Here is a 19,387-nt window from a genome sequence, read left to right as displayed (position 1 = left end):
CTAATATCTTTGTGAATCTCAAAGATAAGGAACTTTTTTTTTTTTTTTTTTTTTGCTGGTCCTAGGGCTTGAACTCAGAGCCTGGGTGATGTCCCTGAGCTTCTTTTATTCAAGGCTAGTGCTCTACCTGTCTGGGCTGGCTTTGAACCTCCATTCTCAGATCTCAGTCTCCTGAGTAGCTAGGATTACCTGGCACCTGGCTCAAAGGACTGTTCTTGCTTCATAAAGCTCTCCACAGTTTCAGTTTCTACTTTTCTAGGAAATTGATACATTTCAACATTTTCCTGTCATTTGGAAAATACAAAATGACATTACTTTGTAATGATTTAAAAGCTCATTGAATATGAGTGACAGTGGCTTATACCCATAATCCTAGCTACTCAGGAGGCTGGGATCTGAGGATCATGGAATGAAAGCAACCTAGGCAAGAAAGTCCATGAGACTCATCTCCGATGAATTACCAAAAAATCCAGAAGTGGAGTTGTGGCTCACATTGGTTTTGCTCTTTGAGCAAAAGAAGAAATTCACCAACAGTACCCAGGTCATGAGTTCAAGTCCCAAGGCCAGCAAAATAAAACAAACAAACAAACAAACAAAAAACAGAAACAAAAATATCACAAATTCATTGAATCTGCATTTTTCTTTTTGCACATACATGGGTGTTTATTTGTGTATGTGTGTGTGTGTGTGTGTGTGTGTGTGTGTGGGGCATTAGGGCTTGAATTCAGGACCTGAGGGCTGTCTCTGAGCCTCTCTGTGTTCAAGGCTAGAACTCTATCCCTTAAGCCATAATGCCATTTTTGGCCTTTTCTGGATAGTTTATTGGAGATAAGAGTCTCTTGGACTTTCCTACCCAGGCTGGCTTCCAACTGGAATCCTCAGATCTCACCCTCCTGAGTAGCTAGGATTACAGGCGTGAGCCACTAGTGCCTGGCTGTTGTCAGTCTTTTTTTTTTGGCCAGTCCTGGGCCTTGGACTCAGGGCCTGAGCACTGTCCCTGGCTTCTTCCCGCTCAAGGCTAGCACTCTGCCACTTGAGCCACAGCGCCGCTTCTGGCCGTTTTCTGCATATGTGGTGCTGGGGAATCGAACCTAGGGCCTCGTGTATCCGAGGCAGGCACTCTTGCCACTAGGCTATATCCCCAGCCCCTGTTGTCAGTCTTTGATCATCAAAAGTATACACACTACAGGAGGCACATGATTCCCCCACCCCTCTCCTGAAAGGCTGTCACTATGTTGCACAAATTAACATTGTACTCACTGTGGAGGCCAGGTTTGTCTCAAACTTGAGATCCCCCAGCCTTGGCCTCCCAAGGGGCTGGGATTACAGGCACGTATCACCACACCCAGCTATGATTGTCTTTTAGGTTGTCAGGAAACATTGAGAGGGAGGTAAATCTGGTAAATAATCCTAGTGGTTTTCCCATTCAATGATCTATAAGGAATCAAAATGACATAATTTTAGGTAATCTAGTCACAGACACATTTGTACTCTATAATATTGTGATCAAGTGGCCAGTTACATTATATAGAAGAAAGCAGGTGCTTACTGGGTGTCTGAAGATGAGAGGAGAAACTGACAGTGGGAAAGATGACAGCCTTCAGGGGGAAGAGAGGACAAGGAAGAGTCAGGCAAAGGGTGGTTTATGCCGCTCAAAGTTCTTTGGGCTGGATGCTCAAGGCATGGCGCGCCATTGAGGGATTTGAAGCATCTGACATTGGCTTTACGAGTCATGCTGATCTCATTCTGGCCCATATTCTCTGCATTACCCGTGCAGACTACATCGTACAAATATTTCTACATCTCCTCCCATCCCGCCCTTAGAGAATCGTGTTGCAGCTACTAGAGTTTGTATTTTGAAGATGATTGGAGATGACTTCTTTTTGAGTCGGCTCATGTTGCTCAGTTGTCCAAAGTAGTTACTGGGGAGTGACGCCCTGTTCCCTTCCCCTGGGGGGGCTGAGGCTGCTACCTCATCCCCAAAAGATGTGTTGTTTCATGATATCAGCTTACAGCAAAAACATGCATAGATAACTTTTCAAACATTTAATTGTAATACTTCCATACTTAAATCACCAAATTGGCTTTGGAAAATATGCAATCTCTTCAAATTGTATGCTCTTTTAACTCAGAATTCAAAGTAGAACAGATTAGTTTGTATACATAAGACATTTGAAAATAGGTGCATTAAATGGCCTAAACCTACATGCTTTTCTGTTTTCCAGACAAAAAAATTAACACAGTACTAGCTGGATGGTGGTGGCTCATTCCTATAATCCTAGCTAACTCAGGAGCCTGAGGTCTGAGGATCATGGTTCAAAGTCAGCCCAGGCAGGAAAGTCTATGAGTTTTTTTTTCTCATATTAACCAGCAAACATACCCCAAAGTGGAGCTGTGGCTCAAGTAGTCAAAAATCAGTCTTGATGGAAAAGACTGAGGGATAAAGCCCAGGCCCTGAGTTCAAGCCCCAATTGGGGGGATGAGGGAGGACAGAGTATCTTAAATAAAGTAAATAATGAGAAAGAGGGTATCAATATACCTTTTGTCACCTATATTGTATATGACAAAGTACGGAAGTGTTTGCATTAGAGCTTGGATTCATAGCCTAGGGCTTTTGGGACAAAGTATCTATCCCAGACTGGATGGCTTAAAGCAACAGAATCAGTACTTCTGGGGAGGAGCCCAGAGCACTGTGTTAGAGTCACAGGGCAAGGCAGATTTCCTCAAAACGGGATGTGTGTAGGGGCTGCCAATGTAATAGAGGCAAGGGCTAATGGTATGGAGAACCTCAGAGTTGGAGAGACAGAAGAAGACATAATCTCAGTTTCTGTCATTGTAGATCAAGTCTGCTGCCAGAAAAGGGGTCATAGATATGACCATAGTGAACAGCTCAGAATGTGACTTGGTCTTAAACCCTGTCAGAATAGACCAGAGTACGAGGGTTTGTAGGAATTCAACTTTGAGGAGCTGGGTCAGACAGAGGCAAAGGACTTGGGAGGTTCAGATTAAAAACATTAACTACACCAAGAGCTGTTTTATCATTTATAATTGGATTGGAGGCAGTTAGGCCTAGTGTTAAACTAATCTACTCGCGTGCACGCGTTTGTGTGCATGTGTTGGTACTGGGGCTTGAATTGAGGGCTTCCTGCTTTCATGAGGCTTTTCTCCACTCAAGGCTTAAGCCACACCTCCACATACAACTTTGTGCTGGTTACTTGGAAATAAGAGTTTCTCAAATTTGTGTGTCCAGACTGCATTTGAACTTAGATCTCAGCCTCCTCAGTAGCTAGGATTATAGACATGAGTCTCCACTATGGTACCCAGAACTAATGGCCTTTTAAAAATGAAAAAGTTACTTTTTTTGTGTGTATGTGTGCCAGTCCTGGGGCTTGAACTCAGGGCCTAGGTGCTGTCCCTGACCTTCTTTTGCTCAAAAGTAAGAGCCCTACCACTTGAGCCACAGCTCCACTTCTAGCTTTTTTGCTAGTGTATTAAAGATGATAGTCTCATGGACTTCCTTGCTCAGGAATGGCTTTGAACCACTTCTCAGATCTCAGCCTCCTGAGTAGCTAGGCATGAGCCATTGGTGCCTGGCAAGTAGTTACTTTTAAGCATGTTATAAATTGGTGAGTGTCTGATGCTTGCTTTTTTCATGGTACATTCACTTTATTAAGTTTGAAATTTTCATGATAAAAATAGCTTTGTAGGAGTACCATTATTAACATAACCTTACTTCAGACAGATTTTTTATTGCTGGAGACAACTCTTCCATGTAAAAATATATTAATGGTTGGAACAGAAGAAATTCCAACTGCAGATGGTAAGCATTTTCTTGCAAAGTCACATCGAATTTAACATTAGCCCTGGAAAACAGAAGAAAGATGTTTTAAATAAAAGGTTTTAAATATTCTTATAACTGGGTGTAGATTTCCACCATCTAGGATACCATCATCAAGAATACCATGTTAGCTGGGTCATGGTGGCTCATACCCGTAATCCTATCTACTCAGGAGGCTGAGATCTGAGGATTGTGGTTCAAAGCCAGCCTGGGCAGGCAGGTCCATGAAAGTCTTATCTCCAGTTAGCCACCAGAAAAGTGAAAGTGGTGCTGTGGCTCAAAGTGGCAGAGTGCTAGCCTTGAACAAAAAAAAATTCAGGGACAGTGCCCAGACTCCATTACCCCCCCACCAAAAAAAAAGGATATCATTTCAATAGGGTATCAGTGGCTTATACCTGTAATCTTGGCTACCAGTAGTCTGAGGTCTAGAGTACTGTGGTTCAAAGCTAACCTATGCTTAAAAGTCTAAGCCTCCATCTCCCAAATAAGAAACAGATGGTTAAGATGAAGGTATGGCTCACGTGGTGAAGGGCTAGGTGAGCAGGCACAGAGGCTTAAGTTCAAACCCCAGTACTGACAAAAAAAATTACCACTTTAAGTAAAATATATTAGTTAACAAGTGTAAATTTTTGGCTTAAATGCATTTTCATTGAAAAGTTGTTTTTTTATGTAGTATTTATGGAAAAAGACTTTTTTTGGGTGAGAAATAGGTGGTGGTATTAGTATACTTGAGGCAGATAGTAAGACAATGATCCCATAAAAGGCGAACAATTCTATTGAGAGCAAATTAGAAGTCATAAGGGAATAAAATTGCTTTGAAAAGGCTTCTGCAGTTCCCTTACCCATTAGAGGTATGTGCAGGCACATTTACCCATGAAGTGGTTTTCTACTTTAGGAAGAAAGAAACAAATTAATTCCCTAAGAATTCTTAATGGTGTTTTGCTCTTAAAAACATGTCCAAGTGTTGCTATGATGAGCAAATGAGGTGCACCTAATGCTGAAATGTAATAAAACAAGTGTTGAGCTTTCCTGGGCAGTGTAATATAGAACAGCTCTGCTATTCTCAAAGTGTGGTGCCCTGAGGCATGGCAACTACATCACCTGGGAACTTGTTTCAAAAAACAAATACTAGGGGTTGGGAATGTGGCTTAGCAGTAGAGTGCTTGCCTAGCATGCATGAAGCCCTGGGTTCCATTCCTCAGTACCATGTAAACAGAAAACTCCAGAAGTGGTGCTGTGGTTCAAGTGGTAGAGCACTATCCTTGAGCACAGAGAGTCTCAAGGACAGTGCCCAGGCCCTGAGTTCAAGCCTGAGGACTGGCAAACAAACAAACAAACAAACAAAAACCTCCCCAAACAAATACCAGAGCCTAACCCCATCCAATCAGACCCAAGCTCTCAGGTGATTCAGATGCCTGCTGGAGTTGCAGAACCAATGGGAGGGAGGACAGTCGTTCCCAAACTTGGTGTAGATCAAAATCCCCTGTGGACCTTGTAGAGATGCTTTCCAGATTGCCTATAGGAAGTTCTGATTCTGTAGGCCTGGGATGGGGTTATGAATCTGTGATTTCATTGTCAGGTGTCTAGAACTTCATATAATTTGGGGATCATTTTAATTTGTAGGAGTGCATCTAGGCTGGAAGTAACTTTACCATTGACTGCACTGATGAATTAAAGGCAATGCTTTCTACTGACTAAGATGAAAATATATTCAGCTTTATTAAACACTTTAAATTACATTGTTATAACAGCTTAGGCAAAACTAACAAAGTACACACAAAAATCCCTCTTACTGTTATTCTTAGTAGTATTTATTGTGCTACTTTCCTATGAAACATAACTTTTTGAGTGGGGGATGGTCTGGAGATGGAACCTAGGGCCTCTATTCTGCTCTACCACGGAGCTACAATCCTTAGTCACTGTCTTCCCCTTTTCTCTGTCCTTCTTTTCTTCCTTCCTCCTCTTTCTCCTCCTCATTCGCCTTCTTTGATAGTTCCAGGGTTTGAACTCGGGTTTCCTGCTTTTGAGGCATGTCTGGGCGGGGGCATTAATTTTGCTTCAAGCTTTGCATTCCATATCTTTCCTATGACATGATCATCATCATTCCCGTTTATGTGAATGCAGAAAAATTCATGCCCTTGATGTAATATAATTCACCATCAGGCGGTTTTCTCACCCCTTTCGTTATTAGCTAAACCAGGCAAAGAACATCTTCTGTATTACTTAAGAATAAATTCCTATCAGCACCATTACAGGGTCAAAGGGCAAATCACTTTTTATTTATTTCATTTTCGATTTTTTTCCCCCCTCCTGAGATCAAGAAACGTACGACTGTATGAGAAGCTTAGCACACAGTTCTCTGCAAGGTTTGTCTTTGCGGCATTCTCATCTCCTCCCTGTCCTTGAGGTAGAGCTAAAAAAAGGAGCCGGCAGGTAATCTGATCTGGCCCACCAGGTGAGTCCTGGGTGGAGGTGCAAAGCACACCCTCCAGAGCCAAGCCTTCCTGGGGATTCATGGAACCTCAGTGTGGGCGCACGGGGTCCTTTTCCTCGCCTGGGCAACGCTGTACCTCCCCATCCTGCAGACTCTGCGTGGCTCGGCCTTCCAGCGCGCCTGCCACTCAATGGGCATCCCAGCAAATGCAGTGTGCCGGGCAGCGTCACAGCTCTCCCTCAGCAGTCCGGACATTAAACCCCGCCGGGTGCTACAGAGCCGCCACCATTATTACGTCGCTTTGCCCGCTGGCCCCTACCATTCAGGCGCTCACTACTCCTAGAAGCCCGCGCCCCGCCCGCGCCCCGGGCACTGGGCGCGCTCCCGCCGCCGACTCCGCCCAAGCCACGCCCACTCCCGAAAGCCACGCCCACAGTCTCCTCCCCATTCCCCCTTTCGCCGCCCCCCCCTTTGCCACCAGCCGACGAGTGGCGGCGGCGGCCTCAGGACCTGGTTCTCTCAGACAAGAGGGCGGGTGGAGGAGGAAGCGGCCGTGCCCAGACTCCCGCTCCGACGCGCCGAGCACTACCCGCCTCAGTCTCCCCAGCGGCCGGTCGGCTTCGGGCCTTGCGGAACCGAGAGGAAAGGAGAGGCGGCGGCGGCCGCGAGGAGGCTGCGGGGGCGCGGGCGGAGGCGGCGCGGCCGGCCGCGGCTGCTGCTTTGTTGTGCGGCCCGGGCCCGGGGAAGGAGAAGTGGGAGGAGGGGGGAGCTCGGCGTCCCGCTCCCTCCGCGGCTCATGGCGACGACGCTCGGCACATCCGGGACCCTGCGGCCGTGGCGGCCGTGGCGCCGGCTGCTCGGGCCCCAGCTCCGGCCGCTGTGGTGACTCCGCCGCGCCTCGCCGTCGCCGTCGCCCCCGCCCCGCCCGCCCGCCGGCCGGGAGCCCCGCCGCCGCCACTGCCTCCTCCGCCGCCGCCGCCGCCGCCGCCGCCTCCTCCTCCCCCCGCCGCCTCCCCCGCCGCCGGGGACATGTCTAACCCCGGAGGCCGGAGGAACGGGCCCGTCAAGCTGCGCCTGACAGGTGAGGGGAGCGGGCGCGGGGAGGGCGGCCGGCGGGGGGTGCCTGTGGCCTTGGGCCGGGGCCAGGGTCGCCATCCATGGGGCGCCGGGGGGTCAGGGCGTGGGAAGGCCTAGTTCAGGGAGAGTCATTGGAAAAGCCCTCACCGGGGCTGGGAAAATGCTTACGGAAGCTCGGGGGTGGCTCGCGGGGTCTTTTGTGCCGGGCGGAGAAACACGGGCTGGGAAAGACGGGCGGCTCGGAGGTCGTGGAGCGGGGCTGGGGAGCCCGGCTTTCTCCCCCGGCGGCTGCCCAGGTGGGGTCGTGGAGGGGGATTATTGCATCAGGCTGCTGACTGTGCGCCGTAAACACTCCTTAAAGATGGAGTGCTTAACGGTGTGTGTGTGTGTGTGTGTGTGTGTGTGTGTGTGTGTGTGTGTGTACGTGGGTTCATTTCCCGGGTTGTTAACTTGGACACCCACTTACAACCGGGCGTAAAACCTTTGCTCTCTGCTGCCAGCCCCGGTGGCCGGTGCCACCCACCTCACACGCCCGGCTTTGGAAGGGAAGGAGACTGAGGTCGACTTTTCCGGTGTTGTCTGCCGGATCCCAGGACTCCTCGGGGTTCGTTGTACGCTCTGTGTTTTGGAAGTGTTTGATTGCCGGGTTGCTTGTTTGGGTTTTGTTCCCTGTAGGCCGCAGAACTTGTGGCTCACGTCTAACTTCTGGACCTGCTTTAGAAACTTTTTTTCTCTCTGGATACATGTCTAAGTAGATGCTCGTACAAACTTGCAAGCAAGCTTTCCCGCATTCTCTCCACCCTTTTCCTTTCCTAAATGGAAAAGAATGTCTGGAAAGAGGTTCGCTAAAAAGACGACTTGTGCTGCAATGGGTCTGTGCTTCCAGGTGCATGGAATCTTGAACTTTACAGCTATGGTTTTGCTTACGGTGCCATTTTTTTTTTTTTTTTTTTTTGGTGATCACCTAGACATGCCACCCTCATTTTAAAGAATTAATTGTATTTAGTGTGAAGAGTGTAATTGACGGCAGTGTCGTTATACGAGTTTCATCACTTGCCATTAATAAATTGTCCATGTTTATATTCGGATGTGTGGTGAGAAAGATGGAATTTCCATAGAGGACTTATGTGGCAAGAATAAACTGTAATTATTATGTGTCCACACAAGACTTTGGGATTTATATGCACTAATTTTGTAGTTGAGTCCTGTGTGTCACGTCTCACCACTGGCTGAAGTTTCTAGCTAAAAACTTATAGTGAATTTGATATTTGAGAAATTAGCTTAATATCTGTTGGCTGGAATTTCTTTTTTTTTTCTTTTTTTTTTTGGCCAGTCCTGGGCCTTGGACTCAGGGCCTGAGCACTGTCCCTGGCTTCTTCTTGCTCAAGGGTAGCACTCTGCCACTTGAGCCACAGCGCCAATTCTGGCTGCTTTCTATATATGTGGTTCTGGGGAATCAAACCCAGGGCTTCATGTATATGAGGCAAGCACTCTTGCCACTAGGCCATATCCCCTGTTGGCTGGAATTTCAACGTTACTTTTTTAAGTTTTGCTTTGCCTAGGGAAAATGCTAAGGAATTTTTAAATGTGTTCTTTTTCCATTTTATTGTTAATTTTTACCAGCTCATATTAGTGACACTGTATTCCAGTCAGTCTCACCGCCTGTCACACACTCCTTACTCAACTGTGTGTTTCTTAATGGAAAGCCTAGAATGGGAGATGCCTGTTTCCTCTTCCAGTTTCCTTATTTTGGGGGAGTCACAGGAAACTTTTATAAGGGATCTTTGTTGCTTTCACTTACTGTAGTTGCTTTTCTCTGTTCTTTGTCAGTAACTATTGGAAGAACCTGTGGTGGTAGGTGTGCAGAAACCATCAGGTGTAGATATTGCCATTATTTCCCCCTAGGCTGTGTGCATACAAAGAAAGTGAGGGAGAAACATGGACTTTAATATTTTGCAGGTAAAATGAACTTTTTACTGTGAAAAATTTTTTTTTTTTTTTGGCCAGTCCTGGGTCTTGGACTCAGGGCCTGAGCACTGTCCCTGGCTTCTTCTTGCTCAAGGCTAGCACTCTGCCACTTGAGCCACAGCGCCACTTCTGGCCATTTTTTTTTCTGTATATGTGGTGCTGGGGAATTGAACCCAGGGCCTCATGTATACGAGGCAAGCACTCTTGCCGCTAGGCTATATCCCCAGCCCCCTGTGAAAATTTTTTTAGGCATGGTTTAGTAGACCTTAAAACGCCTGCCTGTGATTTTCTTATTACATATAATACATTATAGAAATTAATGAGTAAAGTTTGTTAGGAAATACTACATTTTTTTTTGGTGTGGGGGGAGAGGGAATATTGGCCTAAATTTATAGTGATTTCATATATTTAGATTTTCCTGAAGAATTTTAAATATCTTGTAGTTGTAAAAACTTTGAAATATTCTTAATTTCTTAAAACTGTTGGGAATTTGTGTTCGAATAGCTTTCTCAAAGTTAGAAAAAACATTAAAAACATCATTTCCTTTTGGTTACATATTGTATCATCTCTTCTGTTTAGCCAGGAAAGTTAACATATTTTTAAATTTCTGTTCATCATTTACAAATAGATGGTATAGGTTTTAACAAATAGATTTCAAGAGCTGGATTCAATTAGCAGCTTTTTAGGACGTAAACATTAAAGGGTTAGATGGAAAAGATTGTTTTGACTGACTGGATAAATGACAGGGCTGTGTTTGATGTGTGTCCAGGAATTGGTCTGGAGCTGGTGCCCAACTTCTCAGTCCATCTTGAGAAGCCAAATAAAATATTTAACCTAGGCCTCATTTTTTTTTTTAAAGTTGATTCTTTGTTAAAGCTTTAGAGATGTTTGGCATACCTTTAGACTAAGTGCTTAACAGTTCATTTAGATCTGGGCTCCTTAATAGAGGAAAACTCACTAACAGAAAGGCAGAACCCACAGCGAAGTTTTATTTGGTTTACAATACACTTGGGCAGTAAGATGTTTTGAAATTATTGTTCTTTGCTTTGATACTATGCTAGTATTTTAAATTTGTAGAGTGGTTTTAATTCCAAGGTACTTTATGAACTGTAGTTACTGTAGTTTATCCTCATTGGAATTACCCATTTAATGAGAAGTGTTAATAATTCTTGCAAAGACACACAGACACACTTATTTGCAGACTCCAAAGGATAGGAAGTATTTGAGCCATGAGATCTCTACCCACAATAGATACTAGAGTTTTCCATATATTATTCCTAAAACCACAATCAATTAGTGAACTGTGGTATTTGTTGTTGATGTTGAGAGGGAATTATTTTTATCCCAAATTTGAGATTCCCCAGGCCATTGGTAGTTAAAATCTCAATATGGTCAAGATACTTTTGTTGTTCTTTTTTTTTTTTGCCAGTCCTGGGGCTTGGACTTAGGGCCTGAGCACTGGTCCTGGCTTCTTTGCTCAAGGCTAACACTCTGCCACTTGAGCCACAGTGCCACTTCTGGCCGTTTTCTGTATATGTGGTGCTGGGGAATTGAACCCAGGGCTTCATGTATACGAGGTAAGCACTCTTGCCACTAGGCCATATTCCCAGCTCAGCAGTGTAGTTTCTAATACTTTAAATTCTCAGGCATGGAGAAATAAGAGATTATTTCTCCAGAACATTTATGTAGGCCTTTTTGTAAATTCATTGTTTTTGTACGCTGCTCTTCATATTATTAATTTATAAAATCCTAATAGCAGGAAGGTTAACCTGGTCTAAAATTAAGTAAAATTAATTTTAAAAAACTGACTTGAGGGCTGGGGATATGGCCTAGTGGCAAAGAGTGCTTGCCTTGTATACATGAAGCCCTGAGTTCAATTCCCTAGCACTACATATACAGAAAATGGCCAGAAGTGGTACTGTGGCTCAAGTGACAGAGTGCTAGCCTTGAGCAAAAAGAAAGCCAGGGACAGTGCTCAGACCCTGAGTCCAAGTCCCAGGACTGACAAAAAAAAAAACACAACAAAAACAAAAACAAAAAAACTTGAAGTATGCTAATATCTGCTCTTACTTTGATGAGTATTTTTATTGGTTAGCTTTAAAATTTTCAACTTGATTACATCTTGCAGATTTCTAAGTTTAAATATGTCTGTACCCCATAATGTACAGGAGTATTGTTGATTTGAATGTTCCCAATTTTCTTGGTTTCTGTGCAGGAAAATAATGTGGCTTAGGTCCTTCATTTTCTTCTAAGTTCTCCCTTCTAATGTAACCTTCAGACAGACAGTAGAACATGTCTAGGTGTTTTATGCAGTTTGGCTTTCTCAGTAGGTCCAGATGTGTATTTTATTTATTTATTTATTTTTTTTGGTGGGTTGTGGGCCTTGAACTCCGGCCTGGGCACTGTTCCTCAACTTTTGCTCAAGGCTAGCATTCTACCACTGTGATTCACAGTGCAACCTCTGGTTTCTGGTGGTTAATTGAAGAGTTTCATGGACTTTCCTGCTGGCTTTGAACCATGATCCTCAAATCTCAGAGCAGCTAGTGCATGAGCCACTAGTGCATGGCTTGAATGTGTGTTTTAATCATGAAACTACTTTTTTTTCCTTGGTTGAGCTGTTTCTATTACAGCATTCTAACATCTCATTACCTTGGGATATACTTCAGTTTGTAATGTAAGGCACATAAGATTTTTATTTTGTTTTTGAAGATATGCTACATCGTACTCTTTTAAAATAGCTTATACTTAATAGAATATAATGTTCTACTTACAATTTATTGCAATTGTGAATATAAATTACTGTGGTATTGTGATATGTAGGTGTGATATGTAATATGAAAATATTATTGTCTTGAGAGAGAACTGTTTGGCGCTGGCTAGGTTGTGAAACTTTGTTCTTACTGCTTTTTTCTCTTGCTCTCATTTTTGGACATTGGGCCTGTACTCTTGTAATCAGCATTGTTACATGTTTCTGTATGATGGGCATGCATTAAGTGTCAGACATTGTGTCAAGTTCACATCTATTATCTCTTTCAGTTCTCAAAATAGTTCCATAAAGGATGAAGTAGGAGGTTCAGTTAAGTGTCATAACCCAGGCTATTTGTCCAGAATTCCTGTTATAAAATTATTAGAAGTTATGTGGAAAAGTAAAAGGTATATTATATTTATTTGGAAGTCCTTGCTCATCTTTTTTTTTGGCCTCTCCTGGGGCTTGGGACTCATGGCCTGACCGCTGTCCCTGGCTTCTTTTTGTTCAAGGCTAGCACTCTACCTCTTGAGCCACAGCGCCACTTCTGCCTTTTTCTGTTTATGTGGTGCTGAGGACTCGTACCCAGGGCTTCATGCATGCCTGGCAAGCACTCTTAGTGCTAAACTGCATTCCCAGCCCTCCTTGCTCATCTTTTACGGTTTAAGGATTATCTTGTATCCCTCGAACTTTCCCTGACCTGAATTGACCTCTCCTCTACAAGAGGCTCTTTTTTTTTCTAGACATATCTAGCTAAAGAATACTTAACTGTTTCTATCCTGTCAACTTCAGGAAGGTAGGTCCTGTGTTAGCATGGCTTAAGAGCTTTTGGCATTTTATTTAATGAATGCTAAATAATTCTATACAATCCTATAAGTTTGTTATGGCTAGTGCATTATATGTGAAGTCATAGACAATGATGAACTCGTGTAAGCATCTCAGAAGCCATCTTGGGTAGGAAAGCTTCATCTCCAATTAACTACCAAAAAAGCCAGAAGTGGAACTGTGGCTCAAGTGGTAGAGTGTGCCTTGAGCAAAAAAGCTGTTATGGCACTCAGGATCTGCATTTAAAAACAACAACAGCAACAAGGATCTCAGAAGCCATCTTGGGTAGGAAAGCTTCATCTCCAATTAACTACCAAAAAAGCCAGAAGTGGAACTGTGGCTCAAGTGGTAGAGTGTGCCTTGAGCAAAAAAGCTGTTACGGCACTCAGGATCTGCATTTAAAAACAACAACAGCAACAACAATAAAAAAAAAACCCAAATCAACGAACCAACCATCCAAAAAACCCAATTTGGGAGCAGTATAGAGAGCTGTTAGGAGGATTTGACAGGAACCATTTAAGGTTTCTTTTTTGTTGGTGTTCTAACAGTCATTTGTAAATTTTGTTATTACAGATAATTTCTGTAAATATATTAATATAGATAACTTTGTGTGTGCTGGTTCTGAGGCTTGAACTCGGCCTGGGTGCTGTCCCTGAGCCTTTTCTTTTTTTTTTGCCAGTCCTGGGCCTTGGACTCAGGGCCTGAGCACTGTCCCTGGCTTCTTTTTGCCCAAGGCTAGCACTCTGCCACTTGAACCACAGCGCCACTTTTGGCTTTTTCTGTATATGTGGTGCTGAGGAATCGAACCCAGAGTTTCATGTATGTGAGGCAAGCACTCTGTCCCTAGACCACATCACATTCCCAGCCTGTCTTTTTTGTTTTTTAATCAGATAGTTTATTTCCTCCTTTTTTGGGGGGGGGGGAGGGGTCAGTTGTGGGGCTTGAATTCAGGACCTGAGCTCTTGCTCAAGGTTAGTGTTTTACCACTTGGAGGCACAGCATCACTTCTTCCCTGAGCTTTGTCTTTTTCAGCTTGTGGCTAGTGCTTTATCACTTGAGTCACAGTTCTGCCTCTGGCAGGCGTGCGTGCGTGCGTGCGTGTGTGTGTGTGTGTGTGTGTGATTATTGGAGATAAGAGTTTCACAGACTTTCCTGCCCAGGCTGGCTTTGAACCACAATTCTCAGATCTTAGCCTCCTAAGTAGTTACTATTACAGGTGTGAGCTACTGGCACCCAGATTAACTTTTTTTTTCTTTTCAATAAAATACTTCTTTCTTAGGATGTTTCCATACAAACAATATTACTGAATTCAATTCTGTTTTAAGGTTCATGATTAATTTTTCCTTAGGCTGCTTAGAGTTTTCTAAGGAGTTCTTAAAACAAACACAGGCTTGTTTAGAGCAGCTGTGAATGAATATATTTTTTTCCTTTATATATTATTCATCTAAAACCACTGACTCCTATTTTAAAAATTCTTTGCTGGGGCCGGGAATATGGCCTCACATCCATGAAGCTCTGGCTTTGATTCCTCAGTACCACTTCACAGAAAAAGCTGGAAGTGATTCTGTGGATCAAGTGATAAGAGTGCTAGCCTTGAGCAAAAGGAGCTCGGGGACAGTGTCTAGGCCCTGAGTTCAAGCCCCAGGACTAGCAACAAAAAATTCTTAGATAATTTCATGTCATATGGACTAGCAACAAAAAATTCTTAGATAATTTCATGTCATATGGACTAGCAACAAAAAATTCTTAGATAATTTCATGTCATATGTTATTTAAACTTATTTATTTGTGATGTTGAATATTTTCCTCTGTTATGTAATTAAACTTTTATTGATTTGTTTGGCTTTGTTCTAGTGTTCTGTTGGGTCTTATTGTTGTTTTTTAATTGATCTGTCTGAGGCTTTAAAATACATTAATCTGTTGTCATATTTGCTACAAAATTCACATAATCAATTTCTGTCTTTTAATTTTGACCATTTGGACATGTAGAAATACATTATTTTAGGAGACAAATCCATGCAGTTTTTCTTATTGTAAGTTAGGAAGACTTTTCTTCAGGTAGCTTGGTGTGTGTGTGTGTGTGTGTGTGTGTATTTTTTCCCTAAGTATCAATATTTGGTGTTTTTTAAAAAAAACTTAATTGAATAACATAACAGTTTATGTCTATATAATCTATACCTGTATGTATCTATAAGTATATATATAAAAGTATATATACATATATAAAACACACACATATATGTACATAATTTTTGTGTGTGTGTATGTGCCAGTCTTAGGGCTTGAACTCAGGGCCTGGGTGATGTTTTGAACTTTTTTTCTTTAGGCTAGCACTCTACCACTTGAACCACAGCTCCACTTCTGGCTTTTTGGTGATTAATTGGAGATAAGAGTCTCATGGACTTTCTGGCTCTGTCTGGCTTTAAACCACAGTTCTCAGATTTCAAGTCTACTGAGGAGCTAGGAATGTGGTTAGTCGTAGAGTGCTATGAAGCTCTGGGTTTGATTCCTCAGTACCACAAAAACAGAAAAGGCCAGATGTGGTGCTGTGGCTCAAGTGGTGCTAGCCTTGAGCAAAAGAAACTCAGGGATAGTTCCTAGGCCTTGAGTTCAAGCCCCAGGACTGACAAAAAAAAAAAAAAATCTCAGTTTACAAAAGCCACTGGTGCCTAGCTTAAAAGTTTGGAAATTGTTTAGAAACATTTGTTTTTGAAAAAAAATGCTGATTTTCCTTCAACTTGTTATTTTGCTGACATTTTATTATTCTTCTCTTTTATGGTGATGTTATGGCATTTCAGTTTTTACTTTCTTGTTGGTTGTGGGACTTGAACTCAGGGCCTGTGCGCTGTCCCTGGGCTCTTTTTGCTCAAGGCTATAACACTCTACCACTTTGAGTCACAGTGCCACTTACATTTTTCTGGTGGTTAATTGGAGATAAGGGTCTCATGGACTTTTCTTGCTTTGAACCAAGATCTTCAGATCTCACCCTCCTGAGTAGCTAGGATTACCGGTGTGAGCAACCAGCATTTGGCCAGCATTTCAGTTTTGTTATTAGCTGTAACACTCATATCTATGTTTTATTGAGTGCCATACTGTTTTTATTATTGTAGTTTTGTAATTCTCATTGGACCAAGATTTTTGAATTGTTCACTCTTTCATGTACATACTAAATTTAAATCTAAAAAAGCAGCTTCAAGCTGGGCATGGGTGGCTCATGTCTATAATCCTAGCAACTTGGAAGGTTGAGATCTGAGGACTATGGTTCAAAGCCAGTCTGGACAGCAAAGTTCGTAAGACTCTAACCTCCAATTTATAAAGAAAGAACTACAAGTGGAGCTATGACTACAGGACCCTCTCCTCAACAAAGACAAGACAGTCCTAGCCACCCCCTGCCTATGTTCCTCCAGCCACTCTGAACTTTGACTCACAGCCAACAGAATAATCCTGCTTCCTTCAAGGTCACAGATGAGATTAGTGATTAATTGGAGAGAAGAATCTCATGCATTTTCCTGCCCAGGCCACCTTTGAACCATGTTCCTCAAATCTCAGCTTCCTGAGTAGCTAACAATTACTGGCTTGAGCCACTGTTGGTCAGTTATTTTGTTCCTTTTAATTTTTACTTCTTTTTGATGCTAGTAATGAATTTGAATACCCCTTAGCTTATGGCTGTACCTTTTGAGCCACACCTCCTCTACTTCAGGGTTTTTACTGGTTAATTGGAGATTGGACTCACAGACTTGCCTGCCTAGGCAGGCTTTGAACTTTGATGCTTAGATCTTAGCCTCCTACATAGTATAAAGATGAGGCTTGAACATCTTGCTTCAAATGATTTTTTTTTTTTTTTGCTAGTCCTGGGGCTTGAACTCAGGGCCTGAGCAATGTCCCTGGCTTATTTTTGCTCAAGGCTAGCACTCTGCCACTTGAGCCACAGCGCCACTTCTGGCCGTTTTCTATATATGTGGTGCTGGGGACTCAAACCCAGGGCTTCATGTATATGAGGCAAGCACTCTTGCCACTAGGCCATATTCCCAGCCCCTTCAAATGATTTTTTGAGAAAAGGTATATATTTAATCTTATTGTCAAGGTGATGTACAGAGGGGTTACATACGTAAGGTAGTGAGTACATTTCTTGTCATACTTGTTACCCCCTCCATATATTTGTATATTGTATGTTATATATTACGTATATTTACATTTGGTGTGGGAGGGGTAACAAGTATGACAAAAAAATGTACTCACATATATACATACACATATGATGTACTTCATCAAACTCACCTCCTCCATATCTATTCCCTTTCCCCCCTTTCTTAAAACAATTTCAAGGGCTGGGAATATGGCCTAGTGGTAAAGTGCTCACCTCGTATACATGAAGTCCTGGGTTTGATTCCAGAGGCGCTGTGGCTCAAGAGGTAGAGTGCTAGCCTTGACCAAAAAGAACCCAGAGACAGTGCTCAGGCCCTGAGTCCATACCCCAGGACTGGCAACAAAAACAAAACAAATAAAACAATTTCAAGTTTTATTCTACTTTTATACATACAATGTACTTTAACCATATTCATTCTCATTTACTGTCTCTGCTTGTGTATGCCCCGTAACAGCCCATTTTACCTTTATTGTGATTCATATTTTTTGTTTTTTTACTTTTTAATGTATTTAAATTGTATAAAGAGGTTTCACATGGTCATTCTCACACATGCATATATTATACTTCAGTCAGATTAACTTCACTTATCCCCTTTCTTAACCCATTTCCCCATCCCCAGTGTGTCCAGTTATGTGTCAGTTTAAAAAATAAACATCTAAAATATGACCATAGAAAGGAAGAAGTGTAATTGTTTTACAAGTCAGTTGAGTTGTATTGTTCTTGGTTATTTTTCTACAAAATAAAGAAGGCAAATATTGCCAAGACCCAGATTATATTGACCACTACATTCTTTTTTTTGTTTGTTTTTTTGTTGGCCAGTCCTGGGCCTTGGACTCAGGGCCTGAGCACCATCCCTGGCCTCCTCCCGCTCAAGGCCAGCACTCTGCCACCTGAGCCACAGCGCCCCTTCTGGCTGTTTTCCATATATGTGGTGCTGGGGAATCGAACCGAGAGCTTCATGTGTAGGAGGCAAGCACTCTTGCCACTAGGCCATATTCCCAGCACCCCCCCTTTTTTTTTCTTTTTTGTATGCATACTAGAACTAGGTCTTGAACTCAGGCCTCATGCTCTCACTTGGCTTTTTCTCTCAAGACTAATGCTCTTTTGGCTTTTCACTGGTTGATTGGAGTTAAGAGTCTCCCAGACTTTTCTGCTTAAGGTGGCTTTAAACCATGATCTTCAGATTTCAGCCTCCTGAGTAGGATTATAGGCATGGCCATAGGCACCCAATGACCATTTATTATCACAAAGCAGAAATCCAAACCATAGATATTTTTCTCACACACATATACATAGACACATCTGCATATATGTTATATGTGTATATACACACAGGCTTGTATGCATATACAAGTATACTTGTTTTGCTCTGGGGGCTTGAACTAGGGTCTCACATTTGCAACTAAGTGTTCTGCTACTTGAACCAAATGTCTGTCTCCATAGATCATGTTTTGTCTTTCTTTTTTCTGTAAGATATTCTTAGTAATTTTATAGAAATTTGTCAAAATATTGTGGAGAGAATAGAAATTGTAGGCAGAAAATTTGTATTCTGATTCTCATTATGCCATATAAAAGCGTGTGTGTGTGTGTGTGCGCTTGTATGCGTGTATGTGTGTATGCATGTATGCACTTGCACGGGCTCATGTGCCTGCCTATCCTGGGACTTGAATTCAGGGCCTGGGAACTATTCCTGACCTTTTTGTTTAAGGCTTGCATTCTACCACTTGAGCCACAATTCCACTTCTGGCTTTTTTTGGTGGTTAATTGAAGATAAGAGTCTCATGAACTTTGCTGCTCCGGCTGGTTTGTGTGGTGATTCTTAGATTCTTCAGCACCACATATATAGAAAAAAGCCAGAAGAGGTGCTTTGGCTCAAGTGGTAGAGTACTAGCCTTTAGTGAGATAAAAAAGAAGCCAGGGACAGTGCTCTATGAGGGCTGGTGGTGTGGATCACAGTTGTAGAGAGCTTGACTAACTTGTGAAAGACACTGGATTCAGCTGCCAAAATTTAAGAACAGAACACATGATTAGCTACTCTGTTAAAGCTATTTAAAAGTAATAGTGTTAACGGGGTTAGAAATGTTAATGGGGTTCAAGGGAGGGGATTCCTCGTACTTCCAAGAGTCCACCACTCAGACAGTCTCAAGCAAAAAGATGGATTTATTGTGGAAGCAAAAAGCGAACTGACTGGCCAGGGCCACAGCACAGACTTGGGAGCTGCCACTGTGACCCCGAGCAGCCCTCAAATTGGGGTTTATAAAGGTAAAAGCGTAGTACAGATGTAGAGGCTTGATGCAGGGGGTAGAGCAAGCAACAAACAAGTCATTTACAGAAGCAGAATTTTGGGGTCAG

The 19,387-nt window shown here is 42.8% G+C and overlaps 1 protein-coding gene across 1 annotated transcript in view; it reads left to right on the top strand.

Moving 5' to 3' along the window:
• Positions 1 to 6,765: 6,765 nt before the first annotated feature.
• Positions 6,766 to 19,387, top strand: part of Smurf2 (SMAD specific E3 ubiquitin protein ligase 2) — an 87,101-nt gene continuing 74,479 nt past the window's right edge. Inside the window, exon 1 of the mRNA XM_048365221.1 lies at positions 6,766 to 7,353. Coding sequence (XP_048221178.1) covers positions 7,302 to 7,353 — 52 coding nt within the window. The 5' untranslated portion in view covers positions 6,766 to 7,301. The remainder of the gene's footprint in view (positions 7,354 to 19,387) is intronic.

This window comes from Perognathus longimembris, chromosome 17 (genome assembly GCF_023159225.1).
Source record: "Perognathus longimembris pacificus isolate PPM17 chromosome 17, ASM2315922v1, whole genome shotgun sequence".
Taxonomy (NCBI): domain Eukaryota; kingdom Metazoa; phylum Chordata; class Mammalia; order Rodentia; family Heteromyidae; genus Perognathus; species Perognathus longimembris.
The sequence above is the reverse complement of the archived record's forward strand: the minus strand, read 5'-3'. Positions and strand labels throughout refer to the sequence as shown.